We start from the raw sequence: 26,497 nt of genomic DNA, 5'->3' as shown, positions 1-26,497 counted from the left end.
GAACTGAAGGAGATATGAAATTCTTACGCTAGTAAAGAAAACACACACATATCTCCACCACGAAGGATACACAAGTGTTACATTAGATAGAAAGTGATAAAGGGATAGAAAACAGAGAAGTTTCATCTGGTAGAAGAAATAAACTGTCAGAGAGAGCTATGTAGGGAAAAGGAAAGGTGAGTACTTTTTCCATACTAAAGTAACAGACTGAGCAAAAGCAATTAGATGGAAAATATTTTTCGATATCCTAGAATTTTCAAAGTAATTTCATGCACATTATTTGGTTTATTCTTTATAGCTACCCTATGAGAGCAATGTAAATATTTTGGTGTTGTTTAATGGCATCTTTCTTGGACAGAAAAGATAATATGCAGCTCTTTTGGTTTGTAAAATTAGTGGTTAATCTTTAAAGTAATAAAGTCAAAAGCCTGGATTTCTAATTAACTTTTTAAGTTCAGTTTATAATTGTGCTTTTCTACTTATAAACCTATAATATCTTTATAATCGTCATAAAGGAAGTTTTATGACATAAATTCCCTTTAAACATTTAGCCTATATTTACAAATTTAATATGTTAAATTGCCTTATTTAAATATTTTATCTGAATAACAAACAAACCTTCCCAAACAATTCTTTTATATCTAATAAATAAAATCTAAAATATGAGGATTTTTAAGCTTATGTTCCAACACAATTAACAAGTTATAATTAACAAGATTTTTTATATTTTTCATCTCGAAACTACAAGCCAAAAATCAATCCCGTGACATTCTTAAGCCAATCTATCAAATACCATAATCTGCTAAAATCTCTTACAAGACATAAATGCTTCTTTACCAAATATATACAATCATTATCAACGTAAAAAATTAATAAAAGAGTTTCATTTCCTTCATCATTCTTTAATTTTTTCAGGCTTGGGACATATACCCACCAAAGAAACTGCTAAGAAAATTGTGATTGGTTTCCAAGCAAGTCTAGAGGTTTCACACTTAACTGCCTACTACATCAGTAGAGGTTTTGGTTACAAGATATATATATAACTGCAGATATTGAGAGTGATTTCTCTCATGTCCTCAACTTTATGACTAAACATTGTTTTCGTCACTATCTCAGAATTTTACAAAGTCTTAGCCCAAGGTTTTGGGATTAAAAGTATGCCATTATGGAACTTGCAAGTACACAGCAAGTCCACACCACAATAACTGCCTAGTTAAAAGCTAACCTTCATTACTTCAGGTGGCATTTCATTGCCTTCCTTCAGGCTTTCTCTCTCTACAGCCATACTCACATGAGGCAGATGTTTATCATGATCATCTCTATCATAATTTCTAGAAAGTAACATCAGAAAAACGAATTGATTATCTAGAAGTGTCATCGACTTCTTCATAAATGGAGACAGTGGACTTCAAACCCAGGTCTTCTGTCACATGTCCCTTTCTCTTCACAGGTCCCAGCTAGAGCTGGGAGAAAGCATGGCTGGAGAGGACTCTGGCTGTGTGTGACATAGAAATACCAGGAGGGAATGGTGATTGAGGCCATCCATGAGAATGAAGAATTTTATGGCAGTAGGAAGTACAGAAAGTCCATGAGAGGGAAATGGATGGCCTCACCTGACCTTCAGAAAAATAAGTGTGGTGCTACTATGAGAAGCATAAATTTGCAGAGGAAACAGTAGAAGAAGAGGGAAGCCAATCCTGTGGCAACAGAGTGAGAGATAATGAGAGCCTTCATTAAGGAAAGGAGAGGTAGAGAGACCAGACAAAAAAATAACTAAGAATCACAACAGAGGTAGACTACGGAATTTATGGATTGAGTAGATTTCCATGGGGGCTAAAGAGTGAAAAGATTTCATTGTTTCCACTCTAGATGCCTAGGACAATGATGATAATAATAAGGAGATTGTCTGACTGGATTCTACTAAAAATCTTTAAAAACCTTAAAGTATATTATTTATCTGGGATTGATGTAGAGACAATGTTAGGGGGCTAGTTAGAGAAACAGTTGCGGTAAGCATACATTTTTCCCTGTTTAAAGTACAGTGGTAATGATCCTTTGGAAACTCAGACTCACTATATATTTTTTCCAAACTGCATCTCATTTCAAAGCTATTCCAAGGTTACACTTGAAAGCTTTCTATCTTCTGCTGAAATGTAATGGTCTGAGAAAAACAATGCTCTCAGTCCTGCCTACCTATATTTATTTACTTTTCAAAAAGGAAAAGGAAAAGCTTTCGTATTTTTCAGTCATTTCAAAAAATGCTTATGAATAATTATTAACAACATAAGGATGTTCTTATGATATGTTATGAGTAAGAACAAAAGTTACAAATATATTTTGATTCAAAATACATTTATATAGTCACAAATATATATGGGGAAAATGAAAAGAACCTTGCTATATGAATAACAAAGTTATTAGGAAATATAATTTTTGTCACTTTTGGTACTTTATATAATCTCTAAATAAGCATATATTCTTTTATAGTCTAAAAATAGATGAGAAATATGTATACTGACCCATTTAAAACTGTTTCTTTAGTTTTCTTTTCATAATGAGTCTGAAGGACTATAGCTTATTCATTAAGCAACTAAACATAAACACAAATACAAAAGGTTCTTTTTTTATTACTGTAAGATTCAGAGATCTGGTTTCAGAAATCTTTCTTCTTTGCAGGTTCAATGCATATTGCATTTATCTCAGTTTCCTCTTTCAGTCTAGGTACATGCTTGAAAAAAAGTAAATCTAGGTAAATATTTTAAAAATAAATAATAAGCTTATACATTGTTTTAAACAATATCTAAATCTAAATAAAGCCATAAAAATAAATAACAAATAAAGGAAGTGAAAACAATCAAAATACATTACATATGCATACACGGAAACCCTTTATATTGTACAATTAATATACACCAATAAAAAAGTGGAATAAATAAATTTTTAAAGTTAAAAAATAACAAATAAAAGCAGACTCAAAATATTTCCCCTACTGTTCACCTCACTTTCATTTTAAAGAAGACATTCCCTCAGTTTGTATTTAATTCTTCTCATTATTAAAAAGTGTTAAAGTCTAAACAGAAAGAGGAGATCTAGCCTAACTTTGAGAAATACTTGGACTAGATTCTTTCAAGGCCAAAAGTCTTTTGCTTTACCATTCACCTTTCCTTTTTTAGGTCTCAAGAGGCAGATTCTTCAAGTCACAACACAATATCAGTTTATCCTGGGGAGTGTTGTTACCTTTTTTACTATTCTAAGTGTAGGCTTTAGAAAACAGGCCTCTTTCAAAGGGTGCTCATACTTCAACTGGTAAGTGTAAGTACCTTTAATCGCCCCAGACCCAGGAAGAGATATATGTTATCAGACCCACGGAAATTCTTCCAGGCCCTGGTTAATGGAAGAAATTATCACACACCCAAATCAACAGAAACTGACACCTGTTCAGATGCTAAAACTCATAAGCCAGTAGAGAGCCCAATACATCATCAAAACTGAAGGGATCAAACACAGTGCCTTTGGAGAGGAAGTCAGGTTCCAGACCATATACTACCACATGCCATACCCCAGAGCACAGCCAAGAGCAACAGAAGAGTCCCTCCAGGCGTAGCCTGTCCTATTAGTAACTGTGCCTGGCGTTTCTCCTGGTACCACCAGTTGTTTGATATGAGGTCCTGAACAATGTGCTATATCTCTGTAGCTCAGTCCCTCCCAGGTGAAAATGGTTTCACAACAAAAACCTTTTCTTCGGGTTATTGTGAAGATACACAGCACCCAGTGCATCATGAATACTCATCAAGCACTAGCCACTGCTATTATGTGTGCTGAGTCACAGAGCTGGACAGTCTAAACCGCAAGAGCAAGTGCCAGGAGAGTACACACCTCACCATGGAGTCCCAGATAAATACGCTAATCACTAAATGGACCAGGCTACCTGGTCAACTACCATGTGTTCATTCTGGACTTTCAAATATCCTGCTTGGTGTTGGCTCACTGTTGTAATTCATCATCTCCTCATTTTCATACTTCTAATTGAGGTTGTGTGCTTCTTAAGACAGGGAACATGTGATAGTGTCTTTCCAATTGTGAGTTATAACCCATTTTGCTCTCATCAAACTCATTAAGAAAGGTAAATGAAGAAATCTGTTTTAAAGGGGTCAATATGAATTGTATTTCCTCTACTATTTTTCTTTTTTATTATTGTTATCCTGGGGGTACAATGTGACATTTACAAAAGTTCTTAAAATATATCATACTTGCATATACTCCCTCCACCATTCTTCTTTATCCTTCCTCCCCCAATTCCTGGAATAGTTTCTAATTAAACTATTTCTGGTTAATTTTGGCTAACATTATAAACAAAGAAACAAATCTTAAAAAGTTAAAACTAGAACAGGCAATTTCACCATGCATAACTTTTGAGAAAGGTTAAGTGTTGCTTTTCTTTGAACTCATGTTAAGTTGTTATTTTAAATTTATTTCTAACTTTGTACTGTAGTCCAAAATTTGAAAGACTTTGAATCTATACATTACTGAGGGAATTATTAATTTTCTCTCAATGAATTTGTTGACTTGCTGCTTTAATCCCAGACATAGACCATAAAACAGTATTTCCCAAACCTGTTTTATATAATAAGAGTTACCTGGTGTCATTTCCAGAGTCCCAGAATGTGTTTCTACAGATTCTGAAAAAAATACTGTCATCACAGAGGCATTAATTTTCTATTAGAGAGAATAAATTCATTGAATGCAGCATCTGTTTTCCTTATTGTGTATTTATTTTTATTTTATACCATACCCAGTCAAAAGAGCCACTCTATAAAATGTGTCCTGCAGTTTGAGTGGCTAACATTCATTCATTGTCACCCAGCTAGCAAGTGTTTATTCATCACTTGCCATGTGCAAAGTAATGGAGATACAAATACACAAAAGACATGGTTCCTGCTGTCAAGTAGGTTAGAGTAGATTACTATAAGAGCTATGAAGGCGTTCCCTGAAGATTAGAAGATCTGAGGTCAAAAAGAAAATGAAGCCTTGAATCTACATGTATGACTCAAGTTTTGGGTAATCCACCCTTCAAAAACATTCAGAGGATTTAAAAGTAGTAAAAGAATAATGATAACTAACATTTCCCTCTAATAAATACTCAAAGGCACTGAGAACTAGCACTCCACGTCTGAGGAGAACTCAGTATCAGTACAGGCGAGGGCAAAGAAGAACATCAATTCTCCAAATGACAATTATATACAGAATGGACAATTGTACTGGTCCAAGCTATCAACATCTCTCCCCTGGATGACTGTGGAAACTTGTAACTGGCCTCTCTGTTCCACTCTCACCCCCTTAAAATTTGTTTTTCACACAGCAGCCTGTTTTTCACACAGAGTTATTCAGTTTAAACATTGGTCAAATGATGTGATTCTTCTATCTGAAACTTCTGGTTTCCCATTTACTGAGAGAAGCATGACCTAATAGTGAGCACACTTTGACCTCCTCTTGACCTTTCTCTTTGTAGCCACAGTACCTTCTTAGATGTTCCTTAATATGCCAGAGACAAAGTCCCACCTCAGGGCCTTTTTGCTTGCATTTATTTGTTACCTTTTCCTACATGGTCATTCCCTTTCTATCCACTAACCACCTTATCTGAAAATATAACCCAACCCCTTCCCTATACACACTTCCATTCTCCTTCCTTTTTTTTGTTCTTAGCACTTACTACTACATACTATGCATTTTACATAAATGAAGTAAACTATCAATTCTGTGACAGAAGAGATTATTGTGTTTTATTTCACCCTTTACTAACAACACCTATTCCAGTGCCTGAACCATAATGATGTTCACTAAACATTTGGTGAATAAATGAATGGAATATAAAGGAATGTCTCGGGCCTGACTGTACCCATCATTTATTAGAAAGAAATCTATAAAAGGAATAGCAAGTAAAACATACAATTTTATTGTTTATTCAACTTCTTACCTTATTTTTTAATAAAATCTTTGAGGTGCCTTGGACACAGTAACTGTTATAGTCCAACTATCTACATATTATGCTTTTAAGGAAGTTGTTAAAAACATTAAAAGTAGAGGAGACCTGGCTTAAAAGTTGATTTCACTGACATTTAATAGTTGTAACATTAGGCAAGTTATTTTGTACCCTAAACTTCAGTTATCTATAAACAACAATAATATCAATAAACTTCAGTCTTTTACAAAATAATAATGACAATAATGCTTACATGTTAGGTCAGTGGGAAGCATTTTGAGAGACTGTGGAAAGTTTGGATGTAATTCTTGGCTCACACTAAAGCAGATGGTAGCTATTATTATTATTGTTCAGTATACTATTTGGTATTTATTAATTAGCTCACTTTTAAAGTTATCATTTTGGAGTTAAAGACCTTCATTATAAATTATAAATCTAACACATTGAGTAGACTTAGGTGTTGTAAGCCCCCTGTAGGCTCACAATCACTTGGAGATCTACTAAGGGATTCATACATCATTGGCATCCTGAAAGAGATTATTATTCAGTTGGAATCCTGACAGGAACCACCTCTGATTTGTCATGAGCCATAGGTATTGCACAAACTATCCACACATTCTGATTCATGTTCCTACAAACCCTGCCTACAAGAAATTATGTGTGTATTCAAGGCATCAATATGTGTGATGCATCATAGGATGTAGCAAAGAGTAGGTGTCAGCAGCAGAAAGAGAGTTTCTGAAAGTTTTCTTTTTGATCAGCTTGTTTAATTCCTGAACAATCTTTAAGAAAAAAAATTAAGAAAATGACATATAGTTCCTTTTTCCAAGATGCTTAAAATCTAGTTGGGGGGGGGAGTATCTAAATATAAGCAAAATTAACAAGTAATGTAAGATCATAATGTAGGTGACAGCATAGGGAAACGTAAGATTTGATGCCATGAGTGATGGACAAATTGTATTAAATAAATCAAAGTAGGGGAGAAGCAAGGGAGTGAGTATATCCTGGGTTCTACTTTTTGGAAGATAGCTATTTTTTACATTCTTAAAGGCAAGATAGAGTTTAGACAAGCATGGCCAAGCAGAGCAGGGATCTTATTGCAGGAAACAATTCTAGCAAATGCCCAGAAGCAGAAAAAGGAAGGGTGTTTGGAAAAGAACAACTTTCCTGAATGAACCTGGTGGAAATAAGTATGATGAATGTCTGAATTCTGGAGTGTTCAGGAATTCAATAAGTTGTTTTAGTGTGAATTATTGATTCCCTTCAACCTAGCCTTACAACAGATCCAAAATAGTAAGTAACTACGAGCAAGTGGTTTGCAATTACCCAACTCAGTGTTCAAACTCAAGCTCCTAAGACTGCAAAGTATATGGGGTTTTTTTCTTTTTTTTTCTCCAAAAAAATGAAAAGAATTAAGACAAGTAATTTATAAAGATGTTAAGTGAATACAAAATTCTGGGATTCAGTTAATATATTAATTGAGCACGTTTGTTGAGTACCTGCTTCATGCTTAGATTGGTCTTTGCACTGATAATATAAAAATGAACAAAAAGAAAAATACTAAAATTCCAACTTCTATAGCACTTACATGTTAGTGTATGTGCATATGTAACTGTGATGTGGTGGGAAGAAGGAAATCACTACTAAGCACATTTCTCATTAATTAAGGTTTTTTTTAATTGAGCTCAATTCCTAGAATTTTCTAATGAAAGAAATTCTGAAGTCATTATTTTTTGTTGGCTTCTAATTTATCAATTGTGATTTAATTCATTGAATTCTTACTATATTCTATAAACATGTTACAGTGTTTACATGCCTTTTATCACACAGTTGCTTGGTGATTATTATCCCTGTTTTACAATTGAAAAACTGAACTTCAGGTAGGTTAAGAAATGTTCTCAAACTACACAATCAATGAGAAAAAAAAAAAAAACAAAATACAGTTTTTCTTGGAACCCACAAAACCTGTGTTTTAGAATCATTTGGTTATACTGTTTTTCTAAAAGTTTCTTGTATAGTCTCAAGGAAAGGAGCAGGATTCTTAAATATATGGAATGGGCAACAGGATCTACTGGAAAGAGCAGTAAGTCAAGGCTCGAGAGACCCAAGCCTTGTCTTAGATCTGCCTCAGTCACAGGAGGAACAAAGTAACTGGTCATTTCCTCCTTGTGGTTTACTTTTCTCATATGTGATGTTGCCATTCATGATTCAGGGATTGTGGATGTATTGGTGTGCATATAAATACATTTGTAGTAGCAAAGAAAGGAGGAAATAGCAAGATGAGGCACATAAAATTATTCAGAAAATTGTTCTAATCAGTTTCTATAAAAAGTTAAAAGAAAACCCAAGCCAATATGATATGAGTCTTTATCACTCAAACAACTTAAAGCTATCAAGAAAACCCAGAGCATAAATAATACCCTTGATTAGAAGTTTTCTTTACTTTTCCTTCTATGGAATTCCTCATTCCAGAAAATATGTGGCAAAGTAACACAATTTTCAGAATTAGATGGTGACAACTTCTCCAATATATGAGTTCACTGCTTAGACTTGCAAGACCCCATCCTCTAAACTACCTGCAATTCTTTAAAGTGTTCCTTTTCTTAGCTCCATGTTTTTGTCTCCCCCTCCACCCAGCATGCCTTCCTTACTCCAGACTCCTTAGACCATTTCCATTAACTGTCAAGATTCAGTTCAGAGGTAACCTCACCCTGAAATTTCTCTTCACCAGTCCAGGTAAAACTAACTTATGTTTTTGTCTGTTCATTTGTTTCTTTAGAAGTCCACAAAAGATCCTATAATGCTTAATTGTCTATGTCTTATTCTAGACTGGAAGCTTCCTGAAAGCAAAGATTATTTTCTATTATTCTTAATATGCAAGACTTTAGCACAGTGTACAAACCACAGTTGTCATTTAAAAGATTTTAGTAGATGACTGAATAAATGGTGATCTCAGAGTCACACTCTGATATCTATGGGGGCATGTGTGTGTATGAATGTATGTATGTGCATGTTTGTGTATGCATGTGTGTGTGTGTGTGTGTACATATATACTCGTGGTTCAGAATTAATGTCTTGATTTATTACATAAAAACATTTTAAATTATTTAAACACACCATTCTCAAAAAAAAATTCTTTTGGTCCTTTTATAAAGGTCCAATTAACAAAACAATTATTCTAGAATAAAAGATTGTTACATTAGTTGTCTATTCTTTGTAGAAAATAAAATAGACAATAATTGTTTTTATCCTTTCATTCTTAACTACCTTCAAGTTTTGGGTCACATAACAATAGCCATCTCAAATCATGGCAAGCACGACAGACTTCACATCACTACAGACTTATCAGAGGAAGCAAATAAGTTGCTCTGGGTACAACAGAAGTAAAGTCAAAAACTTTAAAGTATAAAAATAAAACAAAACTAAAATACTAGGTGAGACTTTGTTGCACCAATATCAGACTACAGATAACTGTACACTCCTTTATAATCCTTATTACCTTAGAAGGAAAGGATAATCACAAATCAAATTATAAATTATGAGCACTAGAGGCAGGATTCAAGTGGTGTGGTGCTTGCTTAGCAAAGTGAAAGGGTCTGAGTTCAAACTCCAGTACTGCAAAAAATTATATATATACATATATACACATATATATAGGAACATATACACGTATATAATGCAAGAAAGTGCAAGAGCTAGTTATCAAACATGTATAAGCATATTTAAAACTGAAGTCAATCTACTTATATGTGAGCTAGGTTATGCATGTTGCATATGGCAAAGCATTTCGTCTCAGTTACTACTGATCATTGTATCAGAAGTATCTGTAGCTCAATATAGGTTAGGAAAAGTACTGAGATTTTATTATCCAAAAGTCATTCAAATTTAGGAAGATATTGTTGGTAAAATTCTTTTCATTCATTTGCTTATGAGTTTAAGTGAGATGAATTTAAAGTTAAACCTATAAAGACAACTGCTGGGAGTTATGAATAGAAAGGAATTTCCCAAAGCCCATATCAGAGAGACTCTGGACTAGATTTTCTTACATTTCTGAAATGTAACAATGAAATATCAAAAATGCTATTTCTTAAGATAAATTCTTATGGTGCTTCTTCTAAAGACAGCACTTTTCTCCTGTAAAAAGAAGATGAGGAGGGAAAACTAGCAATTCACTTAGCTCACAAAACAATGAATATTATGCCCAAAATTTGAAATAGGAGATGGTGATGGGGAGAAGCAAGTTAATATTGGGCCATATTCTTAATGTTTGAAAATATTTCTTTTCATGTTGTTTTCTATCTCCATCCCTATGCATGGAAGAAAACTGATTACTAAAGTTAATTTTTAAAGTATAAAAAAGAAAATTCTATAGAACTGCAGCATGATCCACGGAATGTCTCCAGGCTACAGTAGTAAAGAATTGGCCATCAGAACATAAATATTACCTGTTTGAAATTCAGATGGAAAACAAAAAGGTTTACACAAGAGCGAGCAGCAAGGAGTTCTTTAATAAAACTTGTAAACACAGAAAATGAAACTTTAGTACCCAGACACATTAAAGCACTTTCCCAACAAAATGAAAAGGAGAAACACTTTACATGCATGGTTTTTTTTTTTCCTTTTCTTTTTTTAAGATTCCTGTTTTAGGTATGAAGTCTTAACAGCCTCTTAAAAATTTTTTTGACTCAAAGACAATCACTTTCCTTTTTGACTTTCTTCAATAAGAAATACAAGCTCAAAATGTTAACCGAGGATGTAATTCACTTAAATTATGCAACTGGAATTCCACAGCTGGTCTATCTGGCTCAGTACTGAATGAACATAGTGTCAGAAAACCTTTCCAATGACGCCCTCCTTCATGACACGGGGTAAATCTCTTAAACTTAGGCTCAACTTCAGAGGCTCTTTAGCTACAGCAAGTGAATGTCAGTGGGGTGACAGTACCAGGCAGCAGCGCCCACGCAGCAGAAGGCACCAGCCCACCGAGAGCTGAGGGTCTGGACGATTAATACCACCAATTCCCAATGACAATCATTTGTTTACACGTACAGGCTGTTCAGGTATCCCGCAGATAGCATTACAGGCACCAGATTTAAAACCCGGGCTCATAAACAATTAAGCTGCACGAACACAGGCAGCCTACAGCACTTTTTGAAAGAAAGACTAAATCTGAATTTAAAACATGCTCTAAAGCTTTTTACCTCCTCTTGATTTCTTGGTTCTGGCCTACCTAAATAATTTTCATCTTTCCTCCCCCCTCACTACCCCCCAAGTGTGAGCTTGAACCTGAATTACAAACAGTTAAACCTGAAGGTCACTTCACAGCAGCGGTCCAACATGCTCCCCCAGCGAGGCTGCACGGCAACAATAAAACAAAGCCTTTGCAACCACCTGTAATAATCAGCCTGCTCAGCCGGCAATCCGAAAAGTCCTGGAGCTACACAAGGTAGACATTTTCTGCAGCTGGTTTAACATGTATATTGTGCCCAGTTGCCGTCTCGCCTCCTCTTACCTTCACGTTAGTCCGGAGTGCACAGTAACATGCAAAGAACATTGCAGTAAATAAGGAGCATATGGACCGGTATTCAGCTTCTCAGCACAGCGCAAGCCCCGCACACACGATCCTGGGCTGGGCATGTGCTACTAAGGAGCATCCGTTCCCTCTGTCAGTTTGAAAATGCATTGATCTCTGTTTTCTCTGACTACAAAACGACATGTCTTGAAGGCACTGAGTGAGAGCTCAAAATCTCTTCATTGGCTATATATAGCATTGTGCCCAGTAATTTCAATTAGCTGAGAATTCAGCATCTGAAAGTTAAGACCTCAGTTGCTTTTCCTTCTAGCATTTTAAATCACTGGATTAAAAAAAAAAAAAAAAGGAGGGGGGGAATGAGCTCACCCAGGAAGGAGGGGGGGAAAGGTGAAGAATTGAAATTTAACCAATGAGTTACTTATATTTCTGGAGAGCCCCGGTGTTATCCTATAAGATACTTTACAATGGGATTGCATTGGGCAGACTGTAAATGCAAAGGAAACCCTTTTTCCCTTTGGAGGTTTAACAGGAGCTCTGCACTATATTCCAGGCTATTCTGATGCAGCACCCTGTTTGGCAAATACTACAAATTGCTGCAAGCATGTCTCATTCTTCTGCTTCTCCATGTGGAATGGAGCAGGACCAAAGGATCACTGTCTCCTAAAGTCCCCAAAAATGTGACCTGGCTTTTCCTGAGGTACGCTGCAGTTACAGGGCTCAGAAGAACTACCTGCTCTTACTTCCCTGCCTTATAATACCAGTTGTATTTTCTAGGGATATCTAAAGTAACTGGGCTCTCTAATAAAACAATGCATCCAATTTTCCAAAACTATGCTTTATTGGTAAAATGACAATCCATAATAGCGGATGGGATTGGAATGAAGACAGAGATTCCAGGGGATAACATAACCTCAGATCAGCAGCTACTGCTGCTGAATGTAAAATGCTCAGCTGCCTCTCGAAGGGAGGGAGCATGAGAGAAAAATAAAAGCTTCTGTCTCTATGAATCCATAAAGAGGAAAAAAAAACCCTTAATTAAAAGAAAATCATCATATCCTACTGTGTGTTGTCTCTCCTGTCAGACATCGGATGTTGCAAATGAACTCAATTTTGCTTGGTCAAGAGGACAAAGTACAATTTAGGGTTCTAAACTCTTATTTCCAGCCTTAGGAAGTCCTAATGCTCAGCTAGAATTCTAAAGCTATCTGACAAAATGCAAGCAGAAATGAACAGTTCTTACTGCAGCAAAAATAGTGGGAGGAAAAATAGTGGCTATGTCTTCACCACTACATTCCCCATCAGCTTACAGCAACAGAGAAGATCAGCATAACTCACTAGAAAAGGCTGCAGTGACTTTTAGGATTTTTCTTTAATATGTTTGCATAAGCCTCCTCCCCTTTGGAGCCTGCAGTGGTGCTGAAGCACCATCAGAGTGGCTGGGCATTTCTCCTGGGCAGTGAGGTGAGGCAGCTTCTGGAGGAAGTCTGGAATTTCAGGGAGAGAAATTAAAGAAGAGCAGGATTTTCTACTTCTCTCTTAATGACAAGCATTCAGAAAGTGTCGTCAGTTCTGACTAAATAGCTATTTTGGGCTGTCATTGTTTGTGCCTTTTTTTAGGAAGAAAAAGGCAGTCTTATCTTAAGCTAGAGATTCTTAGCAACGTAAGAGAAAGCAGCCACTTAATCTGATTCCCAGTTCCGTCTGTCATAGGAAAGTAGGTAATTATAAACTGTAAGCACTTGCAACATAACCAGTGACTTCCAGGACACTAAAAAAATCGACATGGATGCCCAGCTCTCATCACTCCACAACTTTTACTAATGGCTTTAAATGGAGAACCAAGCATTTCAGTTAATAACAGGTCCCTTTCCTGAGGTCACAGCAGGTTACATTTCTTGCAGCTCTTCCCAATAAATGAACCCAAACATAGCAAGTTGATGCCATGGGAAACATAGAAAGATTTTTAAATGTCTTTCTCTATTAGGGTCTCAGGATTTTTATGAAACAATTTTTTCAACCTGTGAATAAGTACTGGTAAATGTATATTTTTGCCATTAGGAGTTGTGAGAAAAAGGAACTTGATATATCTTTATTGTTATTTAATAGTCTCTAGAGTATTAAGATGCCCCATGAGAGGAAGAACATGAAGAAGAGATGGAAAATGCTACAAATCTCAGAGCAGCTCACAGGTAAGAATTCAACAAAAATGAAGTTACATGTTCAAAATACACTATGCATATATGGAATTCTCACATTAACCTCCCTTATACTGTCAATGAATCCTAAATTTTTTTAAAAAGGAAGGTGAAAAAGTACTTGTTTCCCATTTGGGCAATTAAGGAAGACTTCTAAGAGGGTTTCAGATACAGCTTTAATGTATGTATATCCCAACATGTATTTTTGTGTCCCAGAAAAATCCCAGTACAGACATAGGCTCTACCTGTGTATTTACTGTCTAATTCTCTTAAGTGTACTAAGATAGCTGAATTACTATTCTTATTTTATAGATGCCTGAAATGAGGCACTAAATGCAATGACTAAAAAGTATTCCCTGTTTTTAGGCAAAGAGTACAACAAGGCAGGGTATTTGCTGTTGCAGAAGCAACATAACATATGTTTTGAGACAGCAGGATAAATGTAGGCCCCAATATTGCAAGTGAGTAGTCCTGGAAAATCACTTCCATGTTAGATCCTTTCTTTTACCATTTGTAAATGGAATGCTATTTACCTCATCATGCCATTGCCCTTGAGAAAAGTAAAGATGAATCCTGTTATCAAAATCAAGTCTAGGGGACCAGTGATTTAAGAATAAAAATTGAAATTATAAACATCCTAGAAGAAAACAGATTCGATTTTGTATAATTCTCGGTAAATTAAATGCAATTACAAATGACAAGTTGGGAAAATATTTGCATCAGATTCAATGGGAAATCTCTTTAAAATACAAAGAACTATCATAAATACCTAAAAAAAAAGCACTAAATAAAAAAAATAGGTAAAGAATATGGAGTAGCAATTCACAAAAAACTATAAAACAAAATAGACTATTAAACACATTAAAAATGCTCAACCTAATATTTAAGAAAAAACATAAAAATTAGAAAAGAATTTTTAATTGATACATTAAGCAGTAAAGAGGATACATAACCTGGCGAGAAATATTACAAAATTTAGAATCATCTATTTAAATAATTTAAAAGTTACATTCCCTTTCATATAGTTACTCAACTTTAAATAATTCATTCATGTATATATGTGCATGTGTATTGCATATGTATAAGTATCTAAAGTAGAGTAGGAATTATTTTTTAAGATTATATTACATAATACATCTTCTTAGAAAACATAATGCATATGTACATACTCTTATGTAGAAAGAAGTTACATGCAAAAGTAAGATTGCTAAGGAGCCAGTATATTATCAATCTATTATATGTGTACAAATTTATATGTAACTGTAGCTAAAAAAGTATGTGTATACAATTTTAACAGTGTTGCTTATTAAGGATTTGGATTTGGTTTAGAAAGAGAAGCACATTACCTTTGATTCTTCATTTTATACCCTTCCTTGCTACAGGAGAATCATTCACAAGGAACTAGTTATTCAGTTATTCCCTCTTAGTATATGCGACAAAGTCACAGGGCGGAAGGAAATATTAGGACCTGTAAAGGGACTTGTCTATTATTGTACTCAGTGACATAGGTCAGCAGGTGATTGTGACAGGATTGGAATAGCAACCTACACATTCCTTAGTTGGTCTTAGTTCTGAATATCTCTCATATGTGGATGTCACCTTTTTATATGTATAATTCTAGTGTGTATATATAGTATACTTTTCTTAGAACATGACCCTCTAAATAAAACCAATTACTTTATTTGGTTCTGAAATGAAAAAGTAGCTATCAAGTAAATTTGACTCTAGTCAATTTTTATCTTACCAATGGAGTGTAGACCTAACATCTGCATTTATTTGGTTTATATTATTAACAATGAGCATGCAATACTCTTTGAAATGTAACCTAGATTTTCTAAAAAATTGAAAATATTAAGGTAATATGCAACTATAATTTGTTAAAAATATAATAATAACAATCTCTATTAATACAAACAAGTAATTTATATTAATGGACACCATTTTCCTTATGTTAAAATGAGATTGGACTACTTATAGGTAGATAGAGTAATTTTGTAAGGTATGCTTGTTTTTTTTTTTTTCTTGTGTTTAGATAGGAAAGATTAAATATGTTTAAATGTTAATGATCTACAGGTTACACTCCAAACCAATTAATTCATATTCTTTGGGGGTAGAACCCAGGCATCAATATTCCAATGTGCAGTTAGGAATGAGAATTACTGCCTGAGAGCAGGAGTAAGCAAGCTGGTTCTATAAAGGGTCAGTAAATAAATATTTTAGACTTGCAAAACATATGACTTCTATCACAACTCTGAAGTTGTTACAAGGAAACAGCCTATGTAAATATCTTTGTAATGTATACATAGTGTATTCTAATAAGACATTATTAAAAAACATTTAAATTCCATATAAGGTTCATGTCAGTAAATATTATTATTGTTATTGTGATTTTTTTCAACCACTTAAAAATGTAAAAACATGTCTTACCATGTTGCTTGCCAATCCCTGCTCTTCAGTCTAGAGTGATGGTTCTCAAAGTGTGGTTGGGCTAGCAGCATCAGCATAAGTTGAGAATTTATTAAAAATGCAAATTCTGGGTCAGGGATGTAGTACAGTGGTAAGGTTCTTGCCTACCAATCAGGAGGCCTTAGGTTTAATCCCTAACAACACCACAAAAAAGGAAGGAAGGAAGGAGGGAGGGAAGGAAGGAAGGAAAGGAGGGAGGGAAGCAAATTGTCAAGTCATACTACAGATCTACTGAATCAGAAACTCTTGGTATGTTACTCAAGAATCTGCACTAATAAGCCCTCCAATTGATTTTCACATAAGCAAAGGTTTGATAATCTCTCTCCAAAGGAGAGAGGAAAACTAATAGATAAAGCTTCCACAAAAATAAGAAGATAGAGACTTCAAAGGACAGGTAGAGGAATTGACTTTAGAGAGAAGTACAGAAAATAAAGAGAGGGTGATTCCTTGTACAAATGAGATAATTCTAGAATGGAGGCTCAACACTCTGGGATAGAAGACATTTGGATAAAGAACCATATTAACACCTTAAATTCCTTTTTCTCTTGGAAGCTCTTCTGTCTCTTGGGGCTACAAAAACAAAACTAGGTTTAAATTCATATTCTGCCACTTGTCACCTGTGTGACCTTGGGAAAGTTACATAACTACTCTCTGCCACAGAAAATTCCTCTGTAAAATAAAGATCAGAAACTTACTTCACAGGGATATTCTAAAGACTAAAATAAATAAGGGTGCATACCACTTGCCCTACTACTGGAACAGAGTAAATTTAATCACTGGTAATTTTTAGTATCAAAAAAGACCGAAATGATAGAGGGAAACAGAAAGCGAATATGATGTTATCGCTTCTTTGACTAACTTCCAAATACCCTGAAGATTCTCTGCAGGGGTTTGTAGACCACCCAGTATTTCAATAGGATTTCAAATCAGGTTTAAAGGGGATTCTTAGGAAGTGTGATTCTCTTACATCCCCTGAATTGATTTACTATCATTGGGATTTCTGGCATTTTCCTTAACATTTTACTGAGATAATAGTAATAACTAATTTACAGATTACAAAGAATTTCAGAGTGTTCAGAATTTTCCACTAAAGTATCCTTGGAGGCAGAAAAGAATGCTTTATAAATACCCAGAGATGTAGAGATAAAATGGAGTGTCTTTAATGTCTTATTTCTTATCTTAAAAGTCCATATAAATGTTAAACACAAACTGAAAATATATTTATATTTGTTATAAAGTAAGGTTTAATATTACTTATGAATTACTAAATTTAATAAGCCATGAAGACTCTACAGTGTTTATCTTGTGGCTTTGTGCACCCTTTGCTTATACACTATTGTGCATGACTACAGCTACTCTTGCCTCAAGCTCACAGATTGGATTCCTAATCCTTACATCAGCCCTGATGATATTGTCATGGTCCCCTTGAATCCACTAAGGAAAGTGGCATAGTGGTTGAATGAATTGTTCAGATTTATACAGAAGCTACAGGTAGAACTCAGTTTTCTAAGCTCTCAGTGCCTAAACAGTGATTTTTAGCTCTTTCATACATAACACTAAATTCATATAAAATAGTTAATATTCCATTTATAAATTTATAATAAGACAATAAAATCTACTTTGATGCAGAATTTTAAAATTCAACATAATAAAGGAAAAATAAGTAAGAATTGAAATGAAAACAAAGTATGTTTCAATGGAAACATTCAGTCCTATATCAGTGACAAATATTCTGAATTGGTGGAAACTCTTGGTTAAGTTTTGAACAGAACAATGAATCTGCCCTCATATGACACAAAAGTTTGTATTATTGAAAATGTCAGTGTATACTAGGCCAATGGAAGAGATGCTTTGTGTTAAATATGTAAGTTGAGTTTGGTTCCTGGCTCAGAGAATTATCTTTAGATTTCTAACATCAATGAATATCCAGATATTTAAAAGTAGAGGATGAGGGATGATTCTTTAAGAATTGTCTCATACAGCTTTTATTTCCCTTCTAACTCCTGTCCACTAATTGCCAGTAGTGTGTTCTCTCCCACACTGCTGTTGCAAATAAACAACACCCTCACAAAATTTTCAAAAGCCATTAGATAACCCCAAAATGTATGTCTTGGTCCCGTTGAAACCACTTGAGCCCACAGCCAGAGAATAAATGTGAACTTGAAAGCACACGGTTGCAAAGATCTCTTCAAATCGCACACCACTATTACTCAGAACCCTGTATAGCTCCAGAGAGCGTCCATATACACCTTTGGATGATAAAGAGCCAACTATTCTGGATAGAGAGAAAACTCTTAAACATGCCAATCTTATAAGTAATCCCCATATTCTAAGTTATAGGAGCAGAAGGATAACACAATGGCCATATCTTACCCAAAGGAGAAAAACTAAGTCTTCAGGGCATGATCATCTCAAAATGTTTTCATCCCTGAAAGATCAGATCCGAGTCCACTTTCTGTGCGATCTTTCCTAATGACATCAGCCACAGAGATTCCTCTTCCAAGTGCCTGTAGCATGCATTATCTGTACTGCCCAGTTCTACCTGATCATCCACCACCTTCTGTAGGTCTCTCGTTGCTTCTTATTCCTAACATTCATCTACTTTATCTCGCTTAAGCTTTTCAAGAGGAAAGGACACATGTGAGTTGAAAAGTAGTTCACGTAGAGCATTGTTTAATTATTTTTCGCAAACTGACAGATTAACAAGCAGCTGGAAATAAAGAACTGAAAAGCATCAAGTAGGCCCCAGTTCTACCAGATAATCTTACCCCATTCTTTGAACAATTTCATCCATCCTTTTCCAAACATTGAATTCAAATCTCCTCCACTCTCCTCATACTTCAGACCTTCCACTACCCCCGCCCTTTTAGCAGATAACTGTCTTTTACCCCCTGGAGAAAATAAAGACCATCACAAAAGAAATCTTCAACTTTTACCACAAAATCAATAAAAAAATAAGATTCAGTCGTTACCCTTACCCTCCCTTTGTTCTTCCTGCCATGAAGAGAGAACCGTTCACTCTACCTAAGGTCACTGCCTCCATGAGTGCTCTAAAATCCAACCTTCCTCCTGTTAGAAGTGACCCCTACCCCACCTCTCTGTCCCTTCTCTGAGGTCCGGGTCTATTTGTCCAACTGTTTGCCTATCACTGGCACTTCAAATTCATGGTGGTCAAAATTAAGCTTTGAATTTCTGCCTAAAACTTCCTCCTCCTCCATTTTTCCTAGTTTAGTCATTGTCACTTCCATTCGTCCAGTTTCATAAGTCAGAATTTAGCAGTCATCAATTGACAACCTCTTCTTCTATACTCCGGCAATTCGCAAGTCCTTCCAGTTTTCTTGAATATTTCTAAACTTTGTAATGTTTCCTCCATTTCACAGTAATTATCTGTATTCTTGTGTGGGCTACGCTCTCCAGAGGTGACTGCAGAAGCCTCCAAAATGCTTTCCTCCCATATGATTTTGAACCCTGACCCCTTCTTATCCACTTTTGACATAAAACTCTGAAAGTGATAGTTCGTAGATATAAATCTGAATTGCACCCTTCTCTATTACAACTCTGCTGGCTTCCCAGTGCTATTTAAATACAGTCCAAAACAATTAGTAGGCTCTTCAAGGTCTAACATAATCTATGCACCTTACTTGATTTGGATCACATTTTACTTTGTGCTCCAGCCACACTGAATTGTTTTAATTTCTAGGAAGTACCATGCCCCTCTTCAGCATCCCCCTAAAAGCATTTTCTAGAATAGTGGAGCTCAACCAAGGGTGATTTCTCCTGCCCTCTAGCAGATGCTTGGTGATGCCTGGAGATATTTTTTGATTGTCCAAATTGGCGAGGAGGTTGTTACCGGCATCTCGTGGGTAGAGGTTAGCAATGTTGTTGAACCTCCTGCAGTACACAGGAGCGCTCCCATGACAAAGAATAATTCAATCCACAATGTTAGTAATGCCAAGACTGGAAAACCATCCTCTGAAAGGCACTCCCTTCTACCCATACCCTACATTGTGACTCCATGTCTAGCCAAAACATACTGAGTTCAACTTAGCTAGCGTATTCTCAGAGTAAACTTCCCTGGCTTGTCTATGGATCAGACGTGTCTACTATACATGCTTGTTACACCTTTTTCTTTACTTTTGCGGCCTTTACTATAATGTAGAACTAGTTACTTATTCTGCTAATGGTTTCCTTTCTTGCCATGTTTTAAACTCTGTGAGATTAGGAACCACATTCAATACAACATACTTATCAACTAATTAGACATAAAATATATGTAAAACAGTATTCAAATGAATGAATGAGGAAACAAAGCAGTTTCACAGAAAAAAGTCTTCGGTTCACTTCTTTTTTACTTAAAAATTGCTCTTAAAGGAATTTATGAACAAGAAATAAGTAAAGGTTTACCTATGTAGATTTTTATCATTATTGGAATAAATTAATAAAATATTGTATTTAAAATATAATAGAGCATATTTAATATAGAAGGTATATTTTATATGTATAATTTCTGAATTTCTTAATTTTACCACAATGAGTATGATTTTTGAGATTAAAAAAACATAAGAAATGAATCCTTTTACATTGTAAAAGGATTGTAAGGAGTTGCTTTGCTATAAAGAATAAGACATAATCCTTGCCTTTAGAGGTAAGGAGTAACTTTAAAAAATAAAATAACTAGATAACTGTTAGATAAGGAAAAAACTAAGGATCAGATCAGTCATGATCAAGCACTCAAGGAGCACTTACTACATACCAGGCTTTCTGAGCATTAATTTATGAAATTTGCAAAACAATACCATTAGGTTGGTTTTAACATACCCAGTTTATAGGTGAAGAAACTGAGATTCCTGGGCATTGAACAGATTGTTATTTCATACAGAGAAATAACTGAAATTGAGTTCAAAATGAATCCTTACTGGCTTCAAAACTTAGGTTCTTTCCACTAGATACTTAGGGGCAGACACATAAGTCAAGTGAGAATCCAGAAAAAGGATTATTTCTTGGCAGTGAGCGGGTAAAGAGAGGATATATAGAGAAATTAAGAGGTCAGCTAACTCTGGAGAATGCCTTTGATTTAAATAACTAAAGATGCTTGAGAAAAGGCATTTCTTGCCAAAGGAACAAGGAGCAAAAGTGAAAGTATATAGAATTTTAGTAGGATTAGAAGGCAAATTGGTTTGACCACAAAGAAATAAGAGTTTCAGCTAATCAATGAAGCAATGGCGTATTTTTGGTAGGACTTGGAGATCAACAGTAACAAAATTTAGGTTAGAATACTAGAAAATATGATAGGGCTGAATATGCTCAAAGTACATAGTATTCAAGTACAAAATGTCATAATGAAATCCATTATTTTGTACAATGAATAAATAAATAAAAGAACACAAGAAAACCAATAATATTGTGGCATTAGAAAACAGACTAGCTTTAAATGTTCAGTGAATGACTGGTCACTCACTGTTCTGCTTTTGTATTCCTGGAAACAGAGAAATGGGAGTAGAAGATGTCTTCGAGAATATTTAATAAAATTCTTTCATTTTATAGATGAGAAATCTCTGGTCTCAAAAAGGACAATTAATTGTTCAAAGACATTAAAAAAGGCAGCACAAAACATTGTGTTTTTTTTCATAGCTCTGAGGCTCAGAGAAATTAAGTAACTTGTATGAAGTTATGGCATCAAAGCTTATCTTGGCCTAGAAGTCATGACCTTATGAATAGAGATTTTGTTACTGTGTCCTTGTAATATCTGCTGTGAGGTTCACAGATATCCAATGAAATATTACCAATAAAATATTGGCTATTACTCACTATTCTTTATCAAGAATATATTTTATATACTGATTTGCTAAAATCCCTAAATAATTAGACTTTATATCTAGAATATGATCTGAATTAAGGTTCATAAATGTGTTCAGCCTTCTTCCACTGGTAAAATGTGCAAAGAAGAATCCAGAGCTAATGTCATCTCCCTCTCAAACATACCAGCCATACTTCCTGATTTTAGCCTGGGGTGTCTAATTGTGAGCAGATAGGGAATGAGAGCAAAAAAACTTATTAACAGTAATGTTTCATCTTATGTGAGAAAATTTGCCTAATGAGCAATTTATCTAAAATATAAATAAGTTATAAGTATAAATAAGTATAACCTTTTGTATGTGTGAGTTTTTGCACTTCTTGAAGTACAATTAAATATATTAAAAAGTTATAGTTGAATGAAAGGCATATAAACAAGCAGGCTGAAATTTCCTTTTAAGTGTTCAAAAGAAGATAATTTAGAGAAACATACATGAGATAGAAAACAATACAATTATTTAAAAATGGTACAATACAATTATTTAAAAATGGTACAATTATTTTAAAAATTACTCATTAAAATTACAGAATTACATTGTAAGTGATTTTAGACAACTTAAAGTACCCTTGTACCCCTCAAAGATCTCATTCAGTTTGAGAACATGAAACTGTAGTGGGTAATGGTCAAACCACATATGACAATAGATCATTGACCCACAATCTTTTGCAGCAACTGACCCAAAAAGGCCAGGATTTGGTCAATGACTTCCAGCTTCCCCCATTTTTGCCTTTGCTGCTGACTCAGGACAAGAGAATTATATAATTCTCCTAAAATAATTATGTAGGAACTCCTGCATCTAGTTAGCCTGTGTCTAGTTTTTCTACTCCAAAAATGCTCAATCAGAATAGACCTGACTTCCCTTACCTACAAAATATCAAATTTTTCTACTGCCCTACTTACTTTTGAGTTTCTTCAAAACTGAATTGATGGGAGATGACTTCCTTGCAACATAGCAAGCTCTGAATACATAGACACTGCTTATTTAATGGCCTTCATTTATTTCCAGTAAGTATTTGCAGAAAATGGAAATTAGTTTTATGTAGGGTGACCATTTGTCTCAATTTACTAGGATTAACGCTAGGTTTTGCCCATTATCCTAATATAATTAGTAGTATACCCTTTTACTCTTTTTTTTGTTGTTGTTGTTGTTACCCTTTTACTTAAAAGAATCCTTGTTCAAAAGATAAGTTACATGGGTATTGTGGGTTTTGGCAAATTTATTCATTAGACAAAGGAATTGTTCATTTGATGTTAAGTAACTTGACCTAGAGCAATCCTAGGTGACAATGAAAATTAAGTTACTAACTTCCTCTTTGATCACAAAATCAATTGCCACATTAGGAGGAGAATATCTTACCCATTGTATCAGGTTTTCTCTTATAGGATTTCCAGCTTTAGTAAACAAGGGATGGGATTTTAAGAGGTGTCCTCTTTTCCCCCTGAGGCATTCCTGCCACCCATGCAAGATGATGCAAGAGTTGCCATGGCAAATACTTCTCCCACGCTGCTGGAAGACCGTCCCATAGCAGGCTAACTTCTGTTCTGTTTCCATTTTCCTTTCTTTCTCTGCTACATAGTAAGTCACTCTGAGTACAGATTTCAGGCTATAGCCTTCTCTCTAGCTTCATTTCTTTGAAAGCAATTTGCTGTCTTCCTGCTTTTTTACAACCTACTGTGCATGACCAGAGATGACCTTGATGTAGAAAAATGCAGCAGAGAGAAAACTTGACCAAAGAAAGCTAGGGCAGGGCTAGTATGAGTCAACTGAAAGGAAGAATTCTTCAACATGCTGATCGCAAATGCTCTGTTTTCAAATGAAAATACAAAGTTTTGTAATTTCAATGCTCCAGTTACATAAATGCATGGCTTCTCATAGACTCAAACCCTTTAAAGCTAGAAAAAAATAAGGCTTAAACTGATAAGGTTCAAAATGGTGGAGATAATTTCTCTTCAGTCCACCAGTATAAATCTATTCTGAAATTTGGCAGGTACAAAATATGTATTTGTCCCCTGCATGCCTGATTGTCTTGGAATCCATCAATTACAAGTGCCATAGCCTTGGTAAGTTTTGTAGTTTCTCTGAGTCTCAATGTCTCTGTGTAATATATGAAAAATAAAACCACATTATAAGATTGCTGTACAATTTAAATGAAATTGAATAGAGAAAATCCTAGCAGATGCTTGATATGTAGTATATATTTGATAGCTTATTGCTATTGTTCTTGTTTCTGTTGTTACTTAAGAGGTCATATTTAGGAGGGTCATACTGAAAACGTTTTCCAGTACATGTTTCCAACTAGTATATTCTGATTATTTACACTTAGTTGAATCTCAAATTAGACTACAACATGCTTAACTGTCACTCACATTTATGCATCTTTAAAGTTTGGAGCATCTGCGCTGTGCTAAGAATACTCTTGATCTCTGGTAGATTTCATACTGCTTTTTCAATGTTCTAACAACTCCTAATTCTGAGAGAAAAAAAAAAAAAAAACCTTTGGCTGTCTGTGGCTGTTGCCTAATTCCAAGTCCTAGTCAGAGCAAATATGGCTATTTCAGTCTCATTACTAGAAAAGTAAAATAAGGATCTTTAAAAAATAGACATAACACAGATCTCTTGTTCCTCCTTACTTATACAGTGACAAAAATCCTGAATGACAAATAGACTTCCTGAAAGATGAGGCTATTTTAATATATTCAGGCACATATGCAGATACACTATAAATATTTATAAATTTGTATGCATTTTTAACAAAGATTTGCTGAGCTCCTACTATGTGCTACTTATGCTCAATACTGGAGTAGGCATTTATTATCCAATGTGAACAAAGCAGGCATTGTCCTTTCTTTGTGGAACAGCCAGTTGCTTTGTTTCTCTCTTGCTTTTTCCCCCGTATTCATAAGTGCACACATGCAACCCCTCTTATAAGCCCATATGTCAATATGTGAATATGTATGAATATACACATATATATACATAGGTGTGTGTATAAAGTGTCTCCCAAAGCCTGGCCTACACACATCATGGTCAGGCAAGTTTAGAAAGGGAAAAAAACCCTTTCCATTACTATTATTACATATTATTGAAAGAAAATGTGGAAATTAGTAACTGTGGGGCATTACCTTCCTATGTATTTAATTATTTACTTTAAATCTATTTTTACTGTGCCTTGTTCCAAATGGTATTTAAGGTAGACTCTACCAGAAGACAATGAACTCTCCATTTCCATTGGATCAGGAAAAGGCTAAAGGATGAATGAATCTTGGTTATGGCTCACTGAGTGATGAATATGGCTTACGATCAGCTTCTCTTTGCAAAAAACACATCTGTATTAAACCTTGCATATACTAATCGGAAATAACTGACTCTCCAAGAACTATGCTTCTATTTACAATGCAAGCCTCCATAGCATTTGGGAGGAAACACTGTATGCTAGAAACCATGCTGAGAGTTTTTAAAGCTTTATCTTTAATCCTTACAACAACCCTATATAGTAAGAATTATCTTTATTTTAAAGATAGGAAATGAAATTTGAATGACTTCATACTCATGACACATTGTGTTAAGATTTAAACTTCACAACTCAGATTGCATGTTTAAACTCAGGATAATACTACTTACAGTGCATTTGTGAGGAGTAAATGAAATAGGAAGCACTTGGTATGTATTTATATTCAAAATAGGACCTAATTGTTGAGAACAAAGCATACACAGAAATAAAATGTATGATTTCCTTGCTATTCTTCTCTGCTGTAAATACTGACCAGTATTCAAATTTTAACCATGCATAGGTCCTCATATTATGAGTATGACTTTGAAAGATGTGTGTGTGTGTATTGTAGATGTATATAATATATATTGTATATATAGGTATATATATATTCATACCTATATATATATTATTTATAATGATCTGTGATTCTTTTAGGCTGCACATCAATCCAGGACTACATAAAGAACAGGAAAAATAAATGCAGCTCATTTTAAAGAATGCCAGTCCTTTTGAGATGTATATGGGTACTGAATTAATACACACAGAAGTCCACTTTTATTCTTCCTACATTTAAAATTTTATGAGTCAAGTATTACTGCTCTGTCTCTTGAAATGCTTGATTGAGCTTCACTTATTCGGAAACCATTCGTTGAAGGGTTGGAAAGTACACAATTATAAATTTCCTCTTGAGCATTCTTTGTCCACAGGTGGTAACCTTAAAAAACTTATAATGTGTCCTTTTGAAATAAACAATTTAACAATTAAATGTTCTTCTTTTCTCTCAGGATAGTAGTCCAATTATGCTTATTTCCTCCCTAAAGTACTTTTTATCAGTCATTTCTAAGTATTCAGAAAGATCCAAGAGGTAAAATAAGTCACCATCTCTTGTGGGCTTATTAGCATGGCTTTTTTTCTTAAGATTAAAGCCAGAACATAATTTAATTCCAAATTTCACCAACAGTAAAGTGCTGCAGT

General features: G+C 34.7%; 1 protein-coding gene across 10 annotated transcripts in view; it reads right to left on the bottom strand.

Moving 5' to 3' along the window:
* Dlg2 (discs large MAGUK scaffold protein 2) overlaps positions 1–26,497 on the bottom strand; it is a 2,025,432-nt gene that overhangs the window by 1,277,934 nt on the left and 721,001 nt on the right. For 2 of the 10 annotated variants that reach the window (XM_074081683.1, XM_074081685.1), the window contains exon 1: positions 11,493–11,839. The exons of the other annotated variants lie outside the window; for them this stretch is intronic. In XM_074081683.1, coding sequence (XP_073937784.1) covers positions 11,493–11,534 — 42 coding nt within the window. In that variant the 5' untranslated portion in view covers positions 11,535–11,839. Of the gene's footprint in view, positions 1–11,492; positions 11,840–26,497 lie in introns of those variants that run through there. 10 annotated transcript variants of the gene reach the window in all.

The sequence above is a fragment of the Castor canadensis genome, chromosome 1, assembly GCF_047511655.1.
Source record: "Castor canadensis chromosome 1, mCasCan1.hap1v2, whole genome shotgun sequence".
NCBI lineage: Eukaryota > Metazoa > Chordata > Mammalia > Rodentia > Castoridae > Castor > Castor canadensis.
This window is presented reverse-complemented; position numbering and strand designations above follow the sequence as displayed.